The 17,509-nt window shown below is 36.4% G+C and overlaps 1 protein-coding gene across 2 annotated transcripts in view; it reads right to left on the bottom strand.

Annotated features, from left to right (window-relative positions):
* The window catches only part of VPS13B (vacuolar protein sorting 13 homolog B), an 818,081-nt gene that overhangs the window by 54,015 nt on the left and 746,557 nt on the right, over positions 1-17,509 (bottom strand). For both annotated transcript variants that reach the window (XM_065895774.1, XM_065895773.1), the window contains exon 43: positions 8,503-8,658. In XM_065895774.1, the coding sequence (XP_065751846.1) occupies positions 8,503-8,658 (156 nt within the window). The remainder of the gene's footprint in view (positions 1-8,502; positions 8,659-17,509) is intronic.

Here is a 17,509-nt window from a genome sequence, read left to right as displayed (position 1 = left end):
GGAAAAGAGGGTGGAAGCTCAAACCCAGTAACTGACCAAGACTTTAGGTACAGACTCAGGGTGAGAAGTCAGAGAAGGGACGAAGGAGTGTCAGGAGAATGCAGGGTTGCTGAAGCCACGAGAGAAGAGACTGACTGGAAGGTGGTGGTGGATGGTATTGAACAACGTAGCAGTCAAAAAGGAAGGGGACTGGAAACAAGACTTCAGCTCTCACGGATGAGATGACAATTGTGATCAATTTATTCCCTGTGGCTGATTTCCAAGCGTTTATTGCACTCTTATGCAATACGAAATCTCTGTATAAACTGATAATACAAACAACTTTTAAGTCAGAAGCCTAATTATATTTTATCTTATTCAGGTTTTTCTTACAGCATAGAAGCATTATCTTTATAAAACACACAGAATTATCCATTAAACCCATGTATTATTTAACTTTTCATCCAGCTAAGAGTATAGTTCAGAGCAGGCATTAAGAAATATCTCTTAAATTGGTGGAAATTGAAAAGATAACACAAAATTTACTCCTCTGCAGTGAATACTTTTAGAAAGCAAATCCTGTGTAATATGAATTTTCACCATGACTGAGGAAGACAGGACTGTCACATACTGTTCTCCTTATTTGTAATATTTTTCCAGGTTATAAAATGTATACTAAGTAATACATGCATAGCATGTATGTCTAAGGATATGACAGTTAATTTTATGTGTCAAATTGAATGGGCCATGGGGTGCACAGATATTTTACTCAAACATTACTCTGGGTGTGTCTGTGAAGGTGCTTCTAGATGAGACTAACATTTGAATTGGTAGGCTGACTAAAGCAGACTGCTCTTCTGAACATGGGTGGGCCTTATCATATCAACTGAAGACATGAAAGAACAAAGAGCCTGAGTAAGAGGGAACTCCTCCTGTCTCACTGCTTGAGCTGGACACTGGTCTTTTCCAGCCTTTGGACATGGACTGAAACATCAGCTCTTCTTGGTACACTAGCCTGCTGGCTTTTGGACTGGAACTACACATCAGCTCTTCTGGTGTTCCAACTTGCAGATGGCAGATCTTAGGACTTCTCAGCCTCCATCATCATGTGAGCCAATTTATCATAAATCTCTCCCTCCCTTTTCTCTACGTACGTATATATGTATATGTGTGTGTGTACACACATACACCCTACTGGTTCTGTTTTTTTTTTTTTTGGAGAACCATGACTGATACAAAGTATTTTCACAAATTATCTCTTTTATTCTCACAGCAACCATTCCTGGTGAATTTAAGGTTCCTGCTTTGTCGCAGAAGAATTTGGAGATGAAGTGATAGGTAAGAGGTGGATTTATTTAGAGAGAAACACACTCACAGACAGAGTGTGGGCCATCTCAGAAGGTGAGAGAGCTTCTAAATGTGGCGTGGTTAGTTGTTATAGGCTGGGTAATATCACGGGCTAATGAGTGGGAGGATTATTCCAACTGTTTTGGGGAAGGGGTGGGAATTTCCAGGAATTGGGCCACCGCCCACTTTTTGACCTTTTATGGTTGGCCTCAGAACTGTCATGGTGCTGGTAGGTGTGTCATTTAGCACGCTAATGTATCACAATGAGTTGTATAATGAGGCTCAAGGTCTACTGGAAGTCGAATCTTCTGCCATCTTGGACCCAGTTGGTTCTAAACAGTCTTTGTCATGTCCTATGGCTATGTCATTCTTTTAAAGGTTGTGCCCTGCCCCCTTCCCTCCTGTTTCACAACCACATAAAACAGGTGCTACAATGACTCCTCATCTTAACAAGGAAAAAAAACAGAAGCACAGAGATGGTGAATAACTTTCCTGATGTTACCCAGATGGTCTGGCCCAGAGTCTGTGTTGCTCACCATGCTGACTGTCTGTATCTCATAAAATTAATACCTACTAATTAAGAAAACAGAATATGGTTTGGTACAAGCTAATTGTGGTAATTCCATTACCTCTTTGCTAATGATTAGTTTAGGGGTGAACATGGAGCTCTGTTTTGGCAAATAATATAAAAAGGGAAGACTGCTAAAAGGCTCTGGGAAAGGTTTTACTCTTTGATAATAAGGGAGACAATTTGAGAAGGGAAAACTCTCGTTTTTTTTTTCTGCCATGGAAGATGTTAGGAGAGGATATAACTTTTGTAGCCATCTTGAGGACAGGAAGGCAAATTCAAGAGGACAGCAGAGAAGCAGATACAGTACTGAGTTGAGTTGCTTAATTAACTAACCAACATCCGAGTCTCCCTTCTTCCTTTTTGTTATGTGAGATAATAAACATAAAATAGGAACAATAATAGTATCTGCCTCCTTAGCTTGCTATGAAGATTAAAAACCCTATTTTGTAACTTCAAGCTGAAAGCATCCTAATTGATAAATTTTCCTATGTCATTAGGAGGACTTTGCAACTATCATTTTAAACAAAACTATTATTCACACACAAAAAATGTGAGCAACTATGAACTATTATTTACCCCAAGCAAATCTGCTAGATTGACAGACCAGAAATTCAAGTCATTGTTGTTTCAACTTGCATTATTTGAATAGTGAGGTTTAGCATTTTCTTAAACATTTATTTTCCAACTATCTACTCCTCTGAATTTTCTTTAGAAGGAACACATCTGTAAAAACCAAGCTATGCTTAACTGTTACATTTCCCCTAGATACTCTGGACATTATAATCTCTTAAAACAATATTTTCAAAATAACAAACATGGAAGTCCACTGAAATATGAACACAAGATTTTCTCTAGCGTATGTAGACTAGACACTCATGATAAGCCTTATGACGCCATAGCATTGCCCAACTTTGAACAAACAATAGAAAACTCTCAGGCAGTATTTAACTCTGTTCTTATTCCGATGTGTCCAGGCCTGGCAATGTGTGCTCAGTGCTCTTGTTTCAGAACCTTTGGGCCCCATGAGATTTAGGAGAGGATTTGGCTGTCTCTCACAGAAACCACAGAATCTCTGCAACCATCTGGGACTCACTTTGTTTAAAGACAAAGATCCTCTTGGTGGGTTTTTATAGTTTCATTTTGAACCAAAAAGCCTGTTAAATAGGCTTTCAAATTTGATAAAAAGAAAACCCTTAAAAGTGGCCAGGGAGGGAAGGCTACTTAGATGAAGGAAAATCCAAAATGGCTGCTCCTTGGCGTGGGGCTCTTCACGGGGCCCCCTCGCAGGGTTCAGTGAAAACCATGCCTGCTTTTCTTCAAAGTGGCAACACTTACAATGCCGTTATTTTGAAAATTATGGTTAGAATTTCAAGATTAATTTATCAGTTGAAGACAGCTACTTAATTTTTTTTAATGTAGGGTTTCTCTTTAATACACATTTCCAGGTTTCACACTAATTCCCCTCTTTCCCCAAAGCCACAAAGATGTGTATTGAAGATTTCCACATATGATTTTACTTAGCAGGTTTCAGAACTCTTATTAGATCAGTGCCAAGAAGAATAGCGATATTAAAGAATAACTCCAGAGCACCAGATGCACTGGAAAATGATATCTTAACCATGATTAAAAGTGTATGTATAAAGATACAAATATATATACATACATTCATATGTACATTTAGGTTTTTAGAGTGGTAAAGCTTTCCTCAATGAAGGGATGGAAAACACGGAAGCAAATACATGTGCATGAGTAGTGGTATAATGTACAAAGTCCCTGAGAAATTTTATGTGTGGTCAATTTTCACTGGATTGGGGAAATGAGAGGGGTGCAGGAAAGGCAGGGTACAGGTAACCAAACGTCATTGTTCAAGCAAGCTTTAGCCAATTCTCCATTGTCCCGTGGTGTATTAATGCAGTTAAGGTATATCAGAGAGCTACACACACTCTCCTCCCCAAATGGGGCTTCATAATTAGGCAGCTGCGGTTTATTGCAAATTTCCAGGCCCAGGTGGGGTAGCAGGAAAGAAGCGAAGATGTGAGGGAGGCAGGAATCTACGAAGCTCTTCTGGAAGCTTGGTTCCTATCTCCCTAACCTGGCCAACTGAGGAAATCCTGTCTGACGTACTTTAACTAGCGCTAATCTGAATGTTAGTTAATCTACCCTGACAATAAAAAAAAATCCAATTTAAAAAGAAATAATACATTTTTGCGCGCGCGCGCGTGTGTGTGTGTGTGTGTGTGAGAGAGAGAGAGAGAGAGAGAGACAGAGACAGAGACAGAGAAAGAGAGACAGACAGAGAGGGGGAAAGAGACAGAGAGGGAGGGAGAGAGGGTAAAAGCAGAAAAACACTGACTAGAAAGGTTTTTTACAATGTTGACACATGCAACAGTTGGTCTGAGGTTGGCATGGTGGTCTGCTGAACCTCGTATTACCTGGGTTCAGTATAACCCACTTTCCATTTGCTTCATTCTAGGTTAAACGAATTGCTGTTTCTGTGTTCTAATTTTCCCCGCTCTGCTAAGTTTTTTTTTTAAAATTTTATTCATTTATTTATTTTATTCGACAGGTTCTTATTAGTTATCTATTTTATACATATTAGTGTATACATGTCAATCCCAATCTCCCAGTTCATCCCCCCCCCACCTCCCACTGCTTTCCCCCCTTGGTGTCTGTACTCTGCTAAGTTTTTTTAATGGCCCCAATATAGAGCTCGATCTCATTTGACGATGACAAGAAATGCTACAACTCAAAATATAGTTATATGTGTATATACCTTCCATGATGGTGGGAATGTAAAATGGACTTTCCTAGCTCCTGTGGGAGAAGAAGACACTTCCTCTCAAAAAGGTAAATGCAATGCAAGGGCTGGTTATGCTTCCATTATTGGCTCTCCAAAGATTCCTTTCCTATTTGGCTAGATTTGACTTTTTTTTTTTTAAGAGTATTTATTATAAATGAGGTAGAAGCAGAGAAAAGCGTGAGAGGCATTCCCCACAGAAAAGGATTATTAACATTTACCAGTACAAATAACATTTGGAAAAGTTCTGAAATGTGATTTGGCACCAGAAGCCTTAAAATCTGTACATTTGACATTAACAGAGAGAGTGATTAAAAGAACTACTTAACTTTCAATGTATGGAAATTTTTTTTAGTTCTGACTTGAACCCCTCATAAATACTTAAGATTTAAAAAACGCTAATGGTTTGAAAAACTCAGGAAATCAGCAGAAGTTTTAGAACAAATATATATTTAATTATTTAAAAGATTAGTGTAGCCCCAACAAGACTCTGCTAAGACAAAACGATGAATTTTGTCTGAGGAATAAAGTACATCTTTTTAATTTGGGAATCTGCATCAAGCACCACAAACACATTCATATCCTTTGCGCAGGTAACTAAATTTTATAGCAATTTATTTTAAGGACAGACTCAGAAATTTGGACATATATTTATACACAAAGATATTTATTTAAGGATCTATTATAGTAACCAATTGGAAATGAACTAAATGTCCAACAACAAGGAAGTGTCTACATGGGGTTAGAGATACCATATGGTAAATCACTATGCAACCATTAAAGGGATAACTTCAGGAATTTTAAATAACATGAGAAAATAAGCATTATATAATGTTAAGGGAAAAAAACAAGTTGAAAAACTGTAATTACAATCAGAGTTCAAGTTGGTTAAAAGGTATCTGCATAGAAAAAAAGAGCAGAAAAAATACACCGAAGTAATAATAGAATATATTTTTTGGTTGGTAGATTTATGGGTAATTTTAGTTTTCTTCATTAGGCTTTTCTGTGTTTCCAGATATACTTTATAATAGTTAACATAAAAATAACACTGTGAACTAGTATTTCTTGGGTGCTTTCTTTTACAAAAGGAATATGAAGCATAGAAAGGTTAAGAAATGTGCCTAAGGTCATATAGGCAATAAGTACTAGGACTGAGAAATCTTTTCCAATCAGAAAAAAAGTAGGTAAAGTTTTGTGAGAATTAAAAAAAAAATGTGTTTTTCATGACCAACGTTTTGGGCTTATGATATACTGCTGCGATAGTAACTGCTCAGGTACATTGCATGTATCAATTTGTCCCTGAAATTTAGTATCATTTCGTGAAAGTAGATAAATCTATGGCAAGAATGAGGCATCAATATAGCAACACAAAAAAGTCCAACCAGCATTACTTATGCCTGGGAATAGTTCATTATTTTAATTGTAACTAAAATTTATTGGATTATGACAATGGGCCAGGCACTGCTGTAAGCACTGTACATAAACAAACTCGTTTAATTCTCATACTTAGTTCATGAGGGAAAGCACTATTATTACTATTCCCATTTTAGAAAAGTGATCCACAAAGGTTAGATAACTTGCTGATGATCCCGCAGCTAGCAAGGTTGCCTGTGATCTTAACTACCAAGGACATGCCTTGAAAAGATTTCTCCACGGAAGGACCCTGCCCTTCCACTGACTGTTAAATGTTCCAGCAACCACATGCCAGAGACTTGAATGAATTGGGAAACTTCAGACCAGAGCTGTGGTGGTCAAAGCACCCGAGAACTTGTTAGAAATACGAATTATCATGCTATAACCAAGACCTGTTGAATCTGGAACTCTGGGGGTGGGACCCAGCAATCTGTGTTTTAAGAAGTCCTCCAGGGGATTCTGATACATACTCAAGTTTGAAAACCACTAGCCTAGAGGGAAAGAAACTAAGGGGAAATATTCTACCTTCTCTCATGTTTTTGGAGGGCTGTAACATAGAGGAGAGGTAACGAGTTGTGCGCTTTTTGCATATGCCTCACAAGTTCTGAGGAATGGTAAAAACTGGCTGAATGGTGACAGATTTTGGCTCAAAATTAGGAAAGAATTTCATTAACAGCTGGAAGTAACCAACAATGGGAAGGGCTGATGTGTGAGAGAATGAGACTCTCATCGTTTGGAGTATTCAAACAGATGCTGTATGACCTTTTCTCAGGCATGCTGGTGAATGGGAAGGCAGACGAGGCATTCTTGAGAGACCATGAGTGACAGAATCAGAAAACCAGTGTGTATTGGGCAGATATTTGTTGGGAGCATATCCATGTAAGAGAGCTCTAAGGGCAGATAGGAGAGACACTTCTTGTTCTTATGACTTTCCAGCTCAAAGCCCACACTAGCCACACTGGTCCCCTCATGAGTCCTTGGGTAAGACACATTTGTCCCATATTTGTATCTTTATTTATCCTATACTGCTGACCTGGAATGCCCTCTCTTAATCTAAATTCGACATGTTTTGTAAAGCCCAGCTCAAGTCAAATCTTCTTAGTGAAACCTCTAAATTCCTTTCACACTCACTGTCAGTCGTACACATTGTTGGGTTTATGTAAATTTACATCTTAAGAGCAAAGATTTTGTTACATACTTAGTGTCTTTCATTTTTCTCTGTTTTACAGGAGGCAATCAACAAATACTTGGAGGAATGGTCAGTTGACTGGGAAGACTCTCCCATGCTTCTTGTCTGAGACTCCTCTGCTATAGGTTTCTTTTCACTTCTGCTGCCCACAATAATGAGAACATGAAGTCCAGCTCCCTGATTAGGTGCAGGCCAAGAATGTATATGGTATAGGTCCTACTGTTCACCTCACCAGTTGCTTCCTGCCTGCCCCCGGCATACAGCAATGGAGTAGCCCCAGGTGCTCAATATGGAAAGCTCCCTTTTTCCTTTTCTAGGGACTGAGGGCTGTCTCTATCACGTCCTCAGTTCACATAAGCTCCGGATAGACTGTTACAATCCAGATGCAGATGTATATGTTAAAACTCTTATGACAAATCCAGTTATTATGTGTGCAGTGAAGCCAGTTTTCAGATTTTAATACTTCCTTTTTTTCTTTCTACTCTTGTCATATGCTCCATGCTTGAAAAACATCTTTTAAAAACCACATTTTCACATCTTAAGAACACAAAAAAGTGTCAGATACTTTTTTTTCCCCTTTGCAGTTTTAGAACTTCAAAAACAGCCAAAAGGAAGTTTTATAAAATATATAAAAATATGTGCTGAGAGCTGAAGTTTTATATGCCAAGAGTTAGACTGCAGTGAATTTTTACTGCAGTTAATATTAACTCCTAGGAAAAGAAAGCTTGCTGGAGACCCACCAGGCCCACTCTGTCATGGGAAAGAATCACAGGACTTTCGCGCAGGTTATTCTTACATGTATGAGAGTCAACTCCTGGTTATCCACTGTTGGATTATCCAGAGTCCCCACCATCCCTGATTTCTTTTCCTTCTCAGTAAAGACGCTTTGGCCATTTCACAGCTCATTAGCACGTCCACCGGAAGGTAGGTGGTGACAGGGAGAAGAGGTGAAATGAAAATCAGTAAAGTTTACTGCTTGTTAGCAGCTCTTGTAAAAGACATGGGACAAGGGGTATGAAGCCATCATCATCCTCAAGAACATGAGAAAGCACTTATTAAGTGCTCGTGTGCGTGGTAGGAGTAGGCATAGCTGGGCATGGCAGTGTGATTTTTTTTAATTGATATTTTCATTTCTTTAAGTTTCCCTTCCATTAATTACATCAAATGATTAAGAGTTGTCTGGGCCATGAACACAGAGAAACTTACCTGTTTTTGTACTCCACTGAGTTGCTGAACCTTGATGATCAGTGAAGCAGTTCGACCCTTGTACTGAATAGTTCTAATAAAAGTCCCAGCATGGTCCACACTGAAGGGCTCTGACCAACGCCAATTGCCCCAGCCTTCAATACAGATGTGTAACAGCTGGAGAGAAAAACAACACTCGTCATAATGCCAAAAGTGCCAACAAAAACTAGCCCTAAAATGAAAGTCTCATTGCTGGAAAACCTTCCTATCTGTAATATTTAGCATCTGTTTTCTTTCTAACCTGCATTATTCATCCACTTCCAGCTTATTCAACCAGGCTAAGAATAGCAAATATGCCACATAGAGTCAATGTGGTTTTCCAGATCACATTTTAAACCTTCTTAAAAATAACTGTCCTATCAAATGGTAAAAGGCCTGTTGAACATTTGAGGAAAGACCATTTCATTCATCTGGAGGACAAGAAGGCTGAAATGTGAGATCAAAGAATCGTGGTCTTGGCTGATAGTTTATTCCTTCTTCTGGCTAGACAGTAATTAAAGCTAAATTTGGTTTGTAGCGTTATTTTTGACCCTAAATTGCCATTCCTTATTTTTTCTTTTGATTAAGAACAAAACAGAAATTTGAAGATGCAGTTCATTTAATACAGTCTACTTATGAGATCACATATATCAAATTAGAAATACCTTTAACATTTTGAATGTGTGAGAAAATGTCTCTGTTCTACTTTTTTCTAGCATGTATTTATTGTTAACTTTTACCAGTTGAGTCTCCTGATCCACATTCATGTTTATTAATGCAGTATTGCCACTTTTGGTAATATTTAGATTTCTTTCATGGTCATCAAATATTTTCTATTTCTACTCCTACCCACTAACTGCAATTAAGTATTCCAAACTTAATTCCACTAACTGAACAAGTATTCTAAAACAACAATAATGCCTGCTTCTTTAGGATACATATTTAAATGAAAACAAACAATGTTCTATATGATTACTAAGTATAAGGAAATAAAACTGACATTTTAGGAAAAAGATTTAGATATACAAACTTAACATTTTCCTTCATATAATATATAATTTTTTAAAAGAGCTAACCAAAGGCTAATCACATGAAACATTTTCCAAATTAACAGAATGAATAAAACTTTGAAAATATTATGTAAGAGCTATCATAATAGGCTCTTAAAATAAATACATTAAGGACTTACATGGGAATTGCCATAACAATAGAAGTTTTTTGATGGAAACATTATTTTTTAGTTTTAGCTTTGGGAGGAACCCTTATAAAGTGCTTTAATTTGAAAATTTCCCAGGGTCACTGGTCATCACAATGTGATTTTTTTGGTGGAAAACTGAGAGGGTTTTTTTGTTTTTAAATATCTTAAAATATTAAAAAAACTCTATCTCACCTCCCTGCTTTTAATATGGCCCCACTCCAGTTCGTCCTCCATAACATCGCCAGTGATCCTGTGAAATCAAAAGGCTACCACTCAGATGACTTCTAAAAAAGAAGTCTAACAGCTAAAAAAGGAAAAAAAAAAAAAATTCCTGGACAGCAAATAAAATACCTTTAGGGAAAATGTGATTTTATATACATTCTTCAACATAAAAGTACCAGAGTATCTTTGATGTTTAAATATTAGTTACAGAAAAAAAAAAAAAGAAAAACAATAGTGGTGTTTGGAACCATTTCAGTTTTTTGTAGCAGCAACTGGGAATAAAGCTCAGGGTACACACAAAACTAAAAGAAACAAAGAAAGTTGTTTTCTTTGGAGAGACTAGTAGCTGGAAATGACAAAAAAATAATGAGGTAAGGTACTTAAGGTCAAGCTCAGCTGTATTTTTCTTGAAAATTCCACAGCCTCTAAAGAAAGTTTTAATGTACACAATGTAATTTTAATTGAAGAGTGTTCACGTTTGCATCTGAGCTCAGTTTTAGGTAGCTCACTCTGTGTACACAGCTTTTAATGACTGAATGTCACCAAGGAGTGTGCTGGCAGGTTTCGCTTCGCAGCTATTTGTTCTCAAAATGTTGGCACATATATTTTCTTTGAATTATGAAAATTCAGATACATTTGGAATTAGTTCACACAGAAAAGTTAAGTGGGAGAAACACATGACGTTTCTCCCCACACGCATGACCAACAGAATATTTGTAATGTTTGGCTTACAGTTAAAAAGCATCTAAATATCATTGGCAATTATATATATATAGTTTAATAGGAAAGGAATGACATTCCTTGGAGAGAAAATCTACAAATAGGGATTCAGGAGGCCTAGTGGTACTTCAGTCCTCCTTCCCATGGTGTAAGTGATTTGGGCACTAGACAGGGGTGCTCAGATATGCCTGGACATCAAGTGAGGGTGGGAAGTTCTGTTCCTGTTGGACCAACCTGCTCTTATTTCACTGCTATGGGTACTGAAAAGTCTCCATTTAATAACAAATACTCATATACCTGTTTTTATTTCTAGACTGAAGAAACTATAAAATCAGGCATAAAAATGTGAAATTTGTGTTAGACTGCCTAACCCTAATGAGACTTCTTTCTATTATCCATCCAATACAGTTTTATTATTCAGATACTATAAGGAAGGCAATATGCTAAGAACTATAGAGGAAATAAAGAGAAGAGCTTTGGTCTTTGTCCCACAAGGAGCTTAAGATTTTACAGGGAAAATAAGGCATGCATAACTAACCAACAAGAGGCATTATGAGAGAAGTCTAGAGAAGAGAGGGCTTGTTTAGGCTGCTGTGACTGGGAGAGCTTCCTGAAGCATTTGGGTCTCAGAGTTTGGGTAGGATTTCAACTAGTAAGGATGACAGTCATTTCTGGGCCAAGGGGACAATCTGAGAGGTGAAGCCAGAAGGTTTGCTTGGAGCAAAGTTAATAGTCTCAACTGGTTGGAGAAAAGGGAACATGTAAAGAAGAGTTAGGGATAAGGTCAGAGAAGTAGATCTAGATTGTGGCCAACACTGATGATTTACTAAGCTAAGGAATTTGTGCTTTATTCAGGCATTAGCCTTCTGTACAGATGAGCAATGTGTTGAAAGGATGGTGAGAGCAGAGTGTGGAGGTCAGGACAACTGCAACAGAATGAGAAACAGGAGCAAGGAAGCAATGGGCTTAGCAAAATATTACTATCCATTCTGCCTGGAGTCCAAGATATCTTTAATGTTCTCTTATCAATTTGGAAATTTTCTTTCCCCTTTTTTCTATTAAGTTTCCCTTACGGACTCACTTCCTTCACCACCTTTTCCATTCAGGCTTTTCACTCTCTGTGGCCTACTTAGCTAGTGTCTAATATTTTCCATTGTGGGGGAAAAACAAAGTCAAATACGAACCACTCTTGTTTGAACTTCTCAATGGGAACTGAAACTAAGTATACGGCAGGTTGTACAGTAGCCACACTCAATGGAAGGTCTCAAGGGGCTACATTAATTTTTTTCTAGCAGACCCTCCCACTCCAGGGCTGCATTGGCAGCAAGATTAAATTCCACTGAAGACCTCAAATGGGAGCATAGAACTTTCCACTCATTTTTTTGAATAAAAAATAAAACTTAAACTGAATTACTGATCAGAGGCTTGGGGATCGGCTCTCAAGACCACCCACAGGTACATCCAAGGGAGAATTCCTGAATCGACAGATTACAGAGGAAAGAAAAACAAGATGAAATCTAGGATAATAGGGTACACCAAGGAAGAGAAACAGAGAGGGGATGGTTAAGAAAAATTTTTTAATTGTATCTTAAATATAAATGAAGGTACTAGATACTTTTCTGTGAACTTTACTTCACTATTTATTTTAAAATTGTTATCAAGATGATTTCTACTTAATCAGAAATTGAAAGTTTGTCTTCAGAGTCGCTTGTGTATTTTTTGCATTTTACAGTAACTTACTGTACAGTAATATGTAATGTTCTAAAAAGAAACTGAAAATTACAGAACTTCAAAATATTTCTCCAGGGACTTCCCTGGTGGTGCAGTGGTTAAGACTCCATGCTCCCAAGGCAGGGGACCTGGGTTCAATCCCTGGTCAGGGAAGTAGATCCCACATGCATGCCACAACTAAGAGTTCACATGCCACAACTAAGGAGCCCGCGTGTCACACTAAGGAGCCCGCCTGCCGCAACTAAGGAGCCCACCTGCTGCAACTAAGGAGCCCGCCTGCCGCAACTAAGGAGTCAGTGAGCTGCAACTAAGAAGCCCACCTGCTGCAACTAAGACCCGGTGCAACCAAATAAGTAAATAAATAAATATTAAAAAAAAAATTTCCCTAATCCATTGTATTCTCTGTAGAAATTTTAGGACTTCTAAAAAATTAATGTGAAATGCAAGTGAAATAAGCTACTGAATACATATATATATATATATATATATATATATAAAATAAACATATAGTATATAATGTATATTTATATATATATTAAAGCTTAAGCATCATATTTGTTTTTTAAACTTCTAAACTCATATCTATATCCCAAGAGCTTAGTGCATTGTAGGCATTCAATAAATTATTTGTTGAATAAGTGAATCAGGATTATTGAAAAATAACCCAAAGCAGATATTCAAAACTTTTAGTGGCAATATTTGTGCATAAAATAATATCATAAAATGAGAATCAAATCAAAATATTCAGAAAGTTCCTATTTTGAATGACCTTTCAATACGGGAGATTTGCTTTACGTGGATAACAATAGTAGATTAAAATATAAATCAATGCAATCCCTCAGATCTATAATTCAGACATTGCAATATTGATATTAAAGCATAAAGTAGAGCCCAAATGATACACTAGATGAGCATCACGAGGGGGAATTGTTAAAATATTAAAACATTCCTGTCTATCTAAAATAATATCTGAAAAGCTACAGATCAAATTAAACAGATCAGTGTTAAACTGCTTGTTTGGAATGCATAAGTCGAATTGATAGTACATTTCACACCAATAAACTAACACGAAAGCAAAATAAAATATGTTGCTCATTATTCCTTTTTTTAAGGCAGTTGAATTTCAGGATGTTCAGAGTATCTGAAATAATGCTGAAAACCAGGTAGAAAAATGTCTAGATAATTGCTAATGCTTGGTGTCACTCTGATTCAATATTGGAACTCTTAGGACCCTATATATCCTTTTACTTTTATAGAGCACAACCTAAAAGAGTGATAAAGTAGAAATAAGTCAAATTGAATTATTTTCTAGTGGATAGCTTGGACTCTTTGATGCAGTGTATTTTGGAGGAAAGAGGAGAAAGAAAAAGAAAGCTTTCTAAATCAACCTTTCAGGAGGTGATATAAGTCACTGTTATCCCACAAGTATCATGACACAAAATATAAGGGCTTGTAGGTTTTCTCTCAAGATTGTTTGAATTAAATGAAGGCTACAGATCAGCATAAAACAACCTCTTACAAAAGAAGGGAAACCTGGCACACTCACAAAATGTTGGTTAGAATGAAAATTGTAGCTGGAGGGTAATCCTTGTATCAAAAATCTAAGTTTCAGATACTCACTGGGCTCATCAATTCTAAACAGGAATTTATCCTGATGTAATAATTATACATATGTGCAAAGATTTACCTAGATGTAGGTTTATTCCAGAGTTGTTTTAATAATGAAAATTTGGCATTACTAGGAAATTAGTCAAATGAAATATAGTAAAAACAATAATAGCTATCAGTTGTTAGACACACACTATGTGTCAAGCAGTGGGCTGCTTTTTATATATTTTCTTATTAATTCCTTAAAACAATCTTATGTGGCAGTTGATTTTGTTTTATTTTATGGATGAAAAAGCAAGCTGAGTTACAGAGAGACTGTGTGACCTCCCCAGGGCCACAGTGCTGAAGAGGACCAGGTATAAGATTTGAACTGAGGTGTGCTTACTCAGAACCTCTCTTATACTTAGGATCCTCTCAAGCCATTGAGAAAAACTCACAGAATGAAAAAACGTGAACAATATTACTTAGCCAAAGATTAACCAGAAAAGGAGCACATTACAAAAAGATAGGTGCAGTATACATCCTATTTTTGTAAAACGAACAAAAAGTATATATTCCTATTCCTAAGGGAGAAAATGGCTAGAAATATACCAGAATGCTAATAGTGGTTATCTTGGGGTTGTGGGGTTATGGGTTTTAAGTTTCCTTTTTGTGTGTGTTTTTGTGTGCTTTTACGTAATTTCCAAATTTCATACTATAAATATGTATTACTTTGCAATCAGATAAAAATTAATGTTATTAAAATGAAAAAAAGTCTAATAGAAAGCATACAGAGCCTGCATTTCAAGTAAAAAGAAATTAGACATTTTTATTTTAAAAACTCAAATTCAGCTTCCTGCATGAAGTTTCCCCATTTGTCCTAGTCAGCTTTGCCATTTGCTCTGTTGGCACTTTGCTAAAAGGGTGACATGGGCCTCCACCACTGGCTCCTCACACAGGGTCTGACTTGCTGTATACTTACTCACTTGATTCTTGGAGCAGTTTAATGTAATAATTTGAGGGTTCTTTCCCCTAGGTCAATAGTTTTTTTTCTTTCCCATTTAGCAAATATTCTTAGGATCTATATCTAATAAATGTTCACCATAAGCCAACTAACTGTACTATACATGGTGGAGATAAAGACAAATGAGACATACACACCAAAAATTCTCACAATATAGTGGGAGAGATATTTCACCAGAAAAAGTATAGTGCAAAAATTCATGAGAGGAAGGAAAAAATTGTTGTAGGACTCCAGAGGTATTATGCTTGGGGAAATTAAAAGATTGACCAGAGACTGACATATTTTACGTACCCAAAGAAATAACATGAAAAAAAGACATATTGAAATAGAATAAAAGATATACAGGACTGTTACTTCTGATAAACGAAAGCAGGTGACAACCTAACTTGGAGTGGTTCTTTCTGTACAAAATTGATGTCTAAAAACGATTGCATCACAACCATGACAAGTCATAAAAGTAGCAAACTACGGCTTCAAACCTTTGTGCAAACAACTTGTCAATGTAATTTGGAAAATTAACTTTATATTATGAACTCATCAGCTTACATTCCTCTAACAGCTTTGACGATAACCCAAACGGAACCACTGAATTTTGCTCCTGGAAAAGAAAGAGGCATACTCGAACAAAAAATCATTGTTTCAGGAGGCCAGATCTTGCTCTCAGGCAACCAAGAGGCATGTGTGAAGATTCCTGGGGATGGAGGAGAGTTGAGGGTTAGGGAGAAGGCCTGCCTGAGAGAGAGTGGTACAGAAAGCGAGGATGAAGAGGCAGTGAACTCTTGGGTCAGGAACTGCCACTTACCCTCAGGGCATCCGTCATCAATAAACACGAGGGATTAAAGCATTAAAGGCACTGAAACACAGTAACTGATAGTTGTTGGGCTGTTTGAAATAATGCTATTAACTATCTCCCTGGTCTTTCTATATCTAGTCTTAAATAGTAAATAATTTATTTATTTCTTTAACCACTCTATTTTATGAATGGTCATCAACAAGACAAACACAGATGAAGAAAGAGTCAGGAAAAAAATAAAAAAGCAGTAGTTGTGAATGAGGGAAACTGTAGCTTTTTATGACTTTTGACAATTCAGGATAACAGAGAAGCATGGGAGGACGTAGAAGCTTTCACCTCTGTATAGTTGAGAGTATTAGGAAATGCCAGCTGGAAAATGGGAAGTGGAATAGAAACTGACTTTATTATCTGGCCCTGTAGCTGGAGATATGAGAATAAAAATCCCACCATTCCTCTAATGATAATATAGTATAACCAAGGGCAATTCATATGATTCAACCATTAATAAATAGCAAAAGTGACATGAAAATAAGTCATGAGACCTATGAAAAGATACTGCGAAGCAAAGGAAAAAGCATATCATCTTACAAAATAAGGGGAAGAGACTAGTTAATATAAATACCCAGTTGCAGAATTCAGGGGAGAGAAATCAGGAAAGGTTTTGGTTTTCTCTAAAGTATGCAAAAATACATGATTTCTATAAAACTGTAGAAAAATACTGAGAGGAAAGAAGAGTCTAGTATAAATAGAAAACAGCCTGAAGTTAAAAAAACTAGATGATATGAAAAGGAAATTAGATAAGAAATAAATGCAAGGAAACAAAGAATGCATTTGCAGAACAACAATCTACACTGACGCAAGTAGAGCAAGTATGAATAATTACTATGGAAGGACAACTTGAAAATCTTTATAATTGTGCAGAGCAAAAAGACAAATAGACGAAGAAATACGAGAGAAAATGTCATAGGTATGAAAGAAAAACGACGTATATAATTATTATAAAGAAAGAAATAATGCTATTCATATATCTATTAATCTTCATGTTTTTAAAACAGTATGTGTTACTTCATCATGCAGTTTATGATAAATCAATTGAATTTCCATGAGTAAATAGGATGTCAAACGGCCCACATCTAGCAACCATTAAGGCTCAATCAATGTTTCAGTGTATCTATAATCAAGTCATAGAAACTTTTTAAAAATTAAAAAAGATTTCTCATAAATAACTACGATCTGTATTCCAGAATTTATTTATGGTTTTTCATTGTTCAGACATTAGTGTCTGTTCAATCTATTACGGACATTTACATACTTAAGAGAAAAATAAGTTAAAAAAAAGAAGAAAAAGTAGGGTGAAGAGTAGTGGCACTTTTAATTTATACATTATCTACAAGACAATAGGATGCTTACTGGGTATTCTTTGCTAAAAAGTTACCTAAATTGAAATTATCTAAATTAGGGAAAAATAATTTACCTCACAACCTCACAATTGTTTTTGCAAAAAAGATTTAATAAGCAAATTCTCTCATATGTTAAAATATAATTTCATGCACAACTTTTTCGGAACATATTAATCATGAAATCAGATATAAATGCACATAGTAAAAAAAAAAGGTCATTTCAACATTACACATATCTATTGTTTTCATGTTTCTAAAGGGTATGGGCTTCCCTATATTGAAATGATATATGACTGATAAAACATGAGCTGTGA

Source organism: Phocoena phocoena, chromosome 17, assembly GCF_963924675.1.
Source record: "Phocoena phocoena chromosome 17, mPhoPho1.1, whole genome shotgun sequence".
In the NCBI taxonomy this organism is placed as follows: Eukaryota; Metazoa; Chordata; class Mammalia; order Artiodactyla; family Phocoenidae; genus Phocoena; species Phocoena phocoena.
Note: the sequence above shows the minus strand (reverse complement) of the source record. Positions and strands in the feature narration are given on the sequence as shown.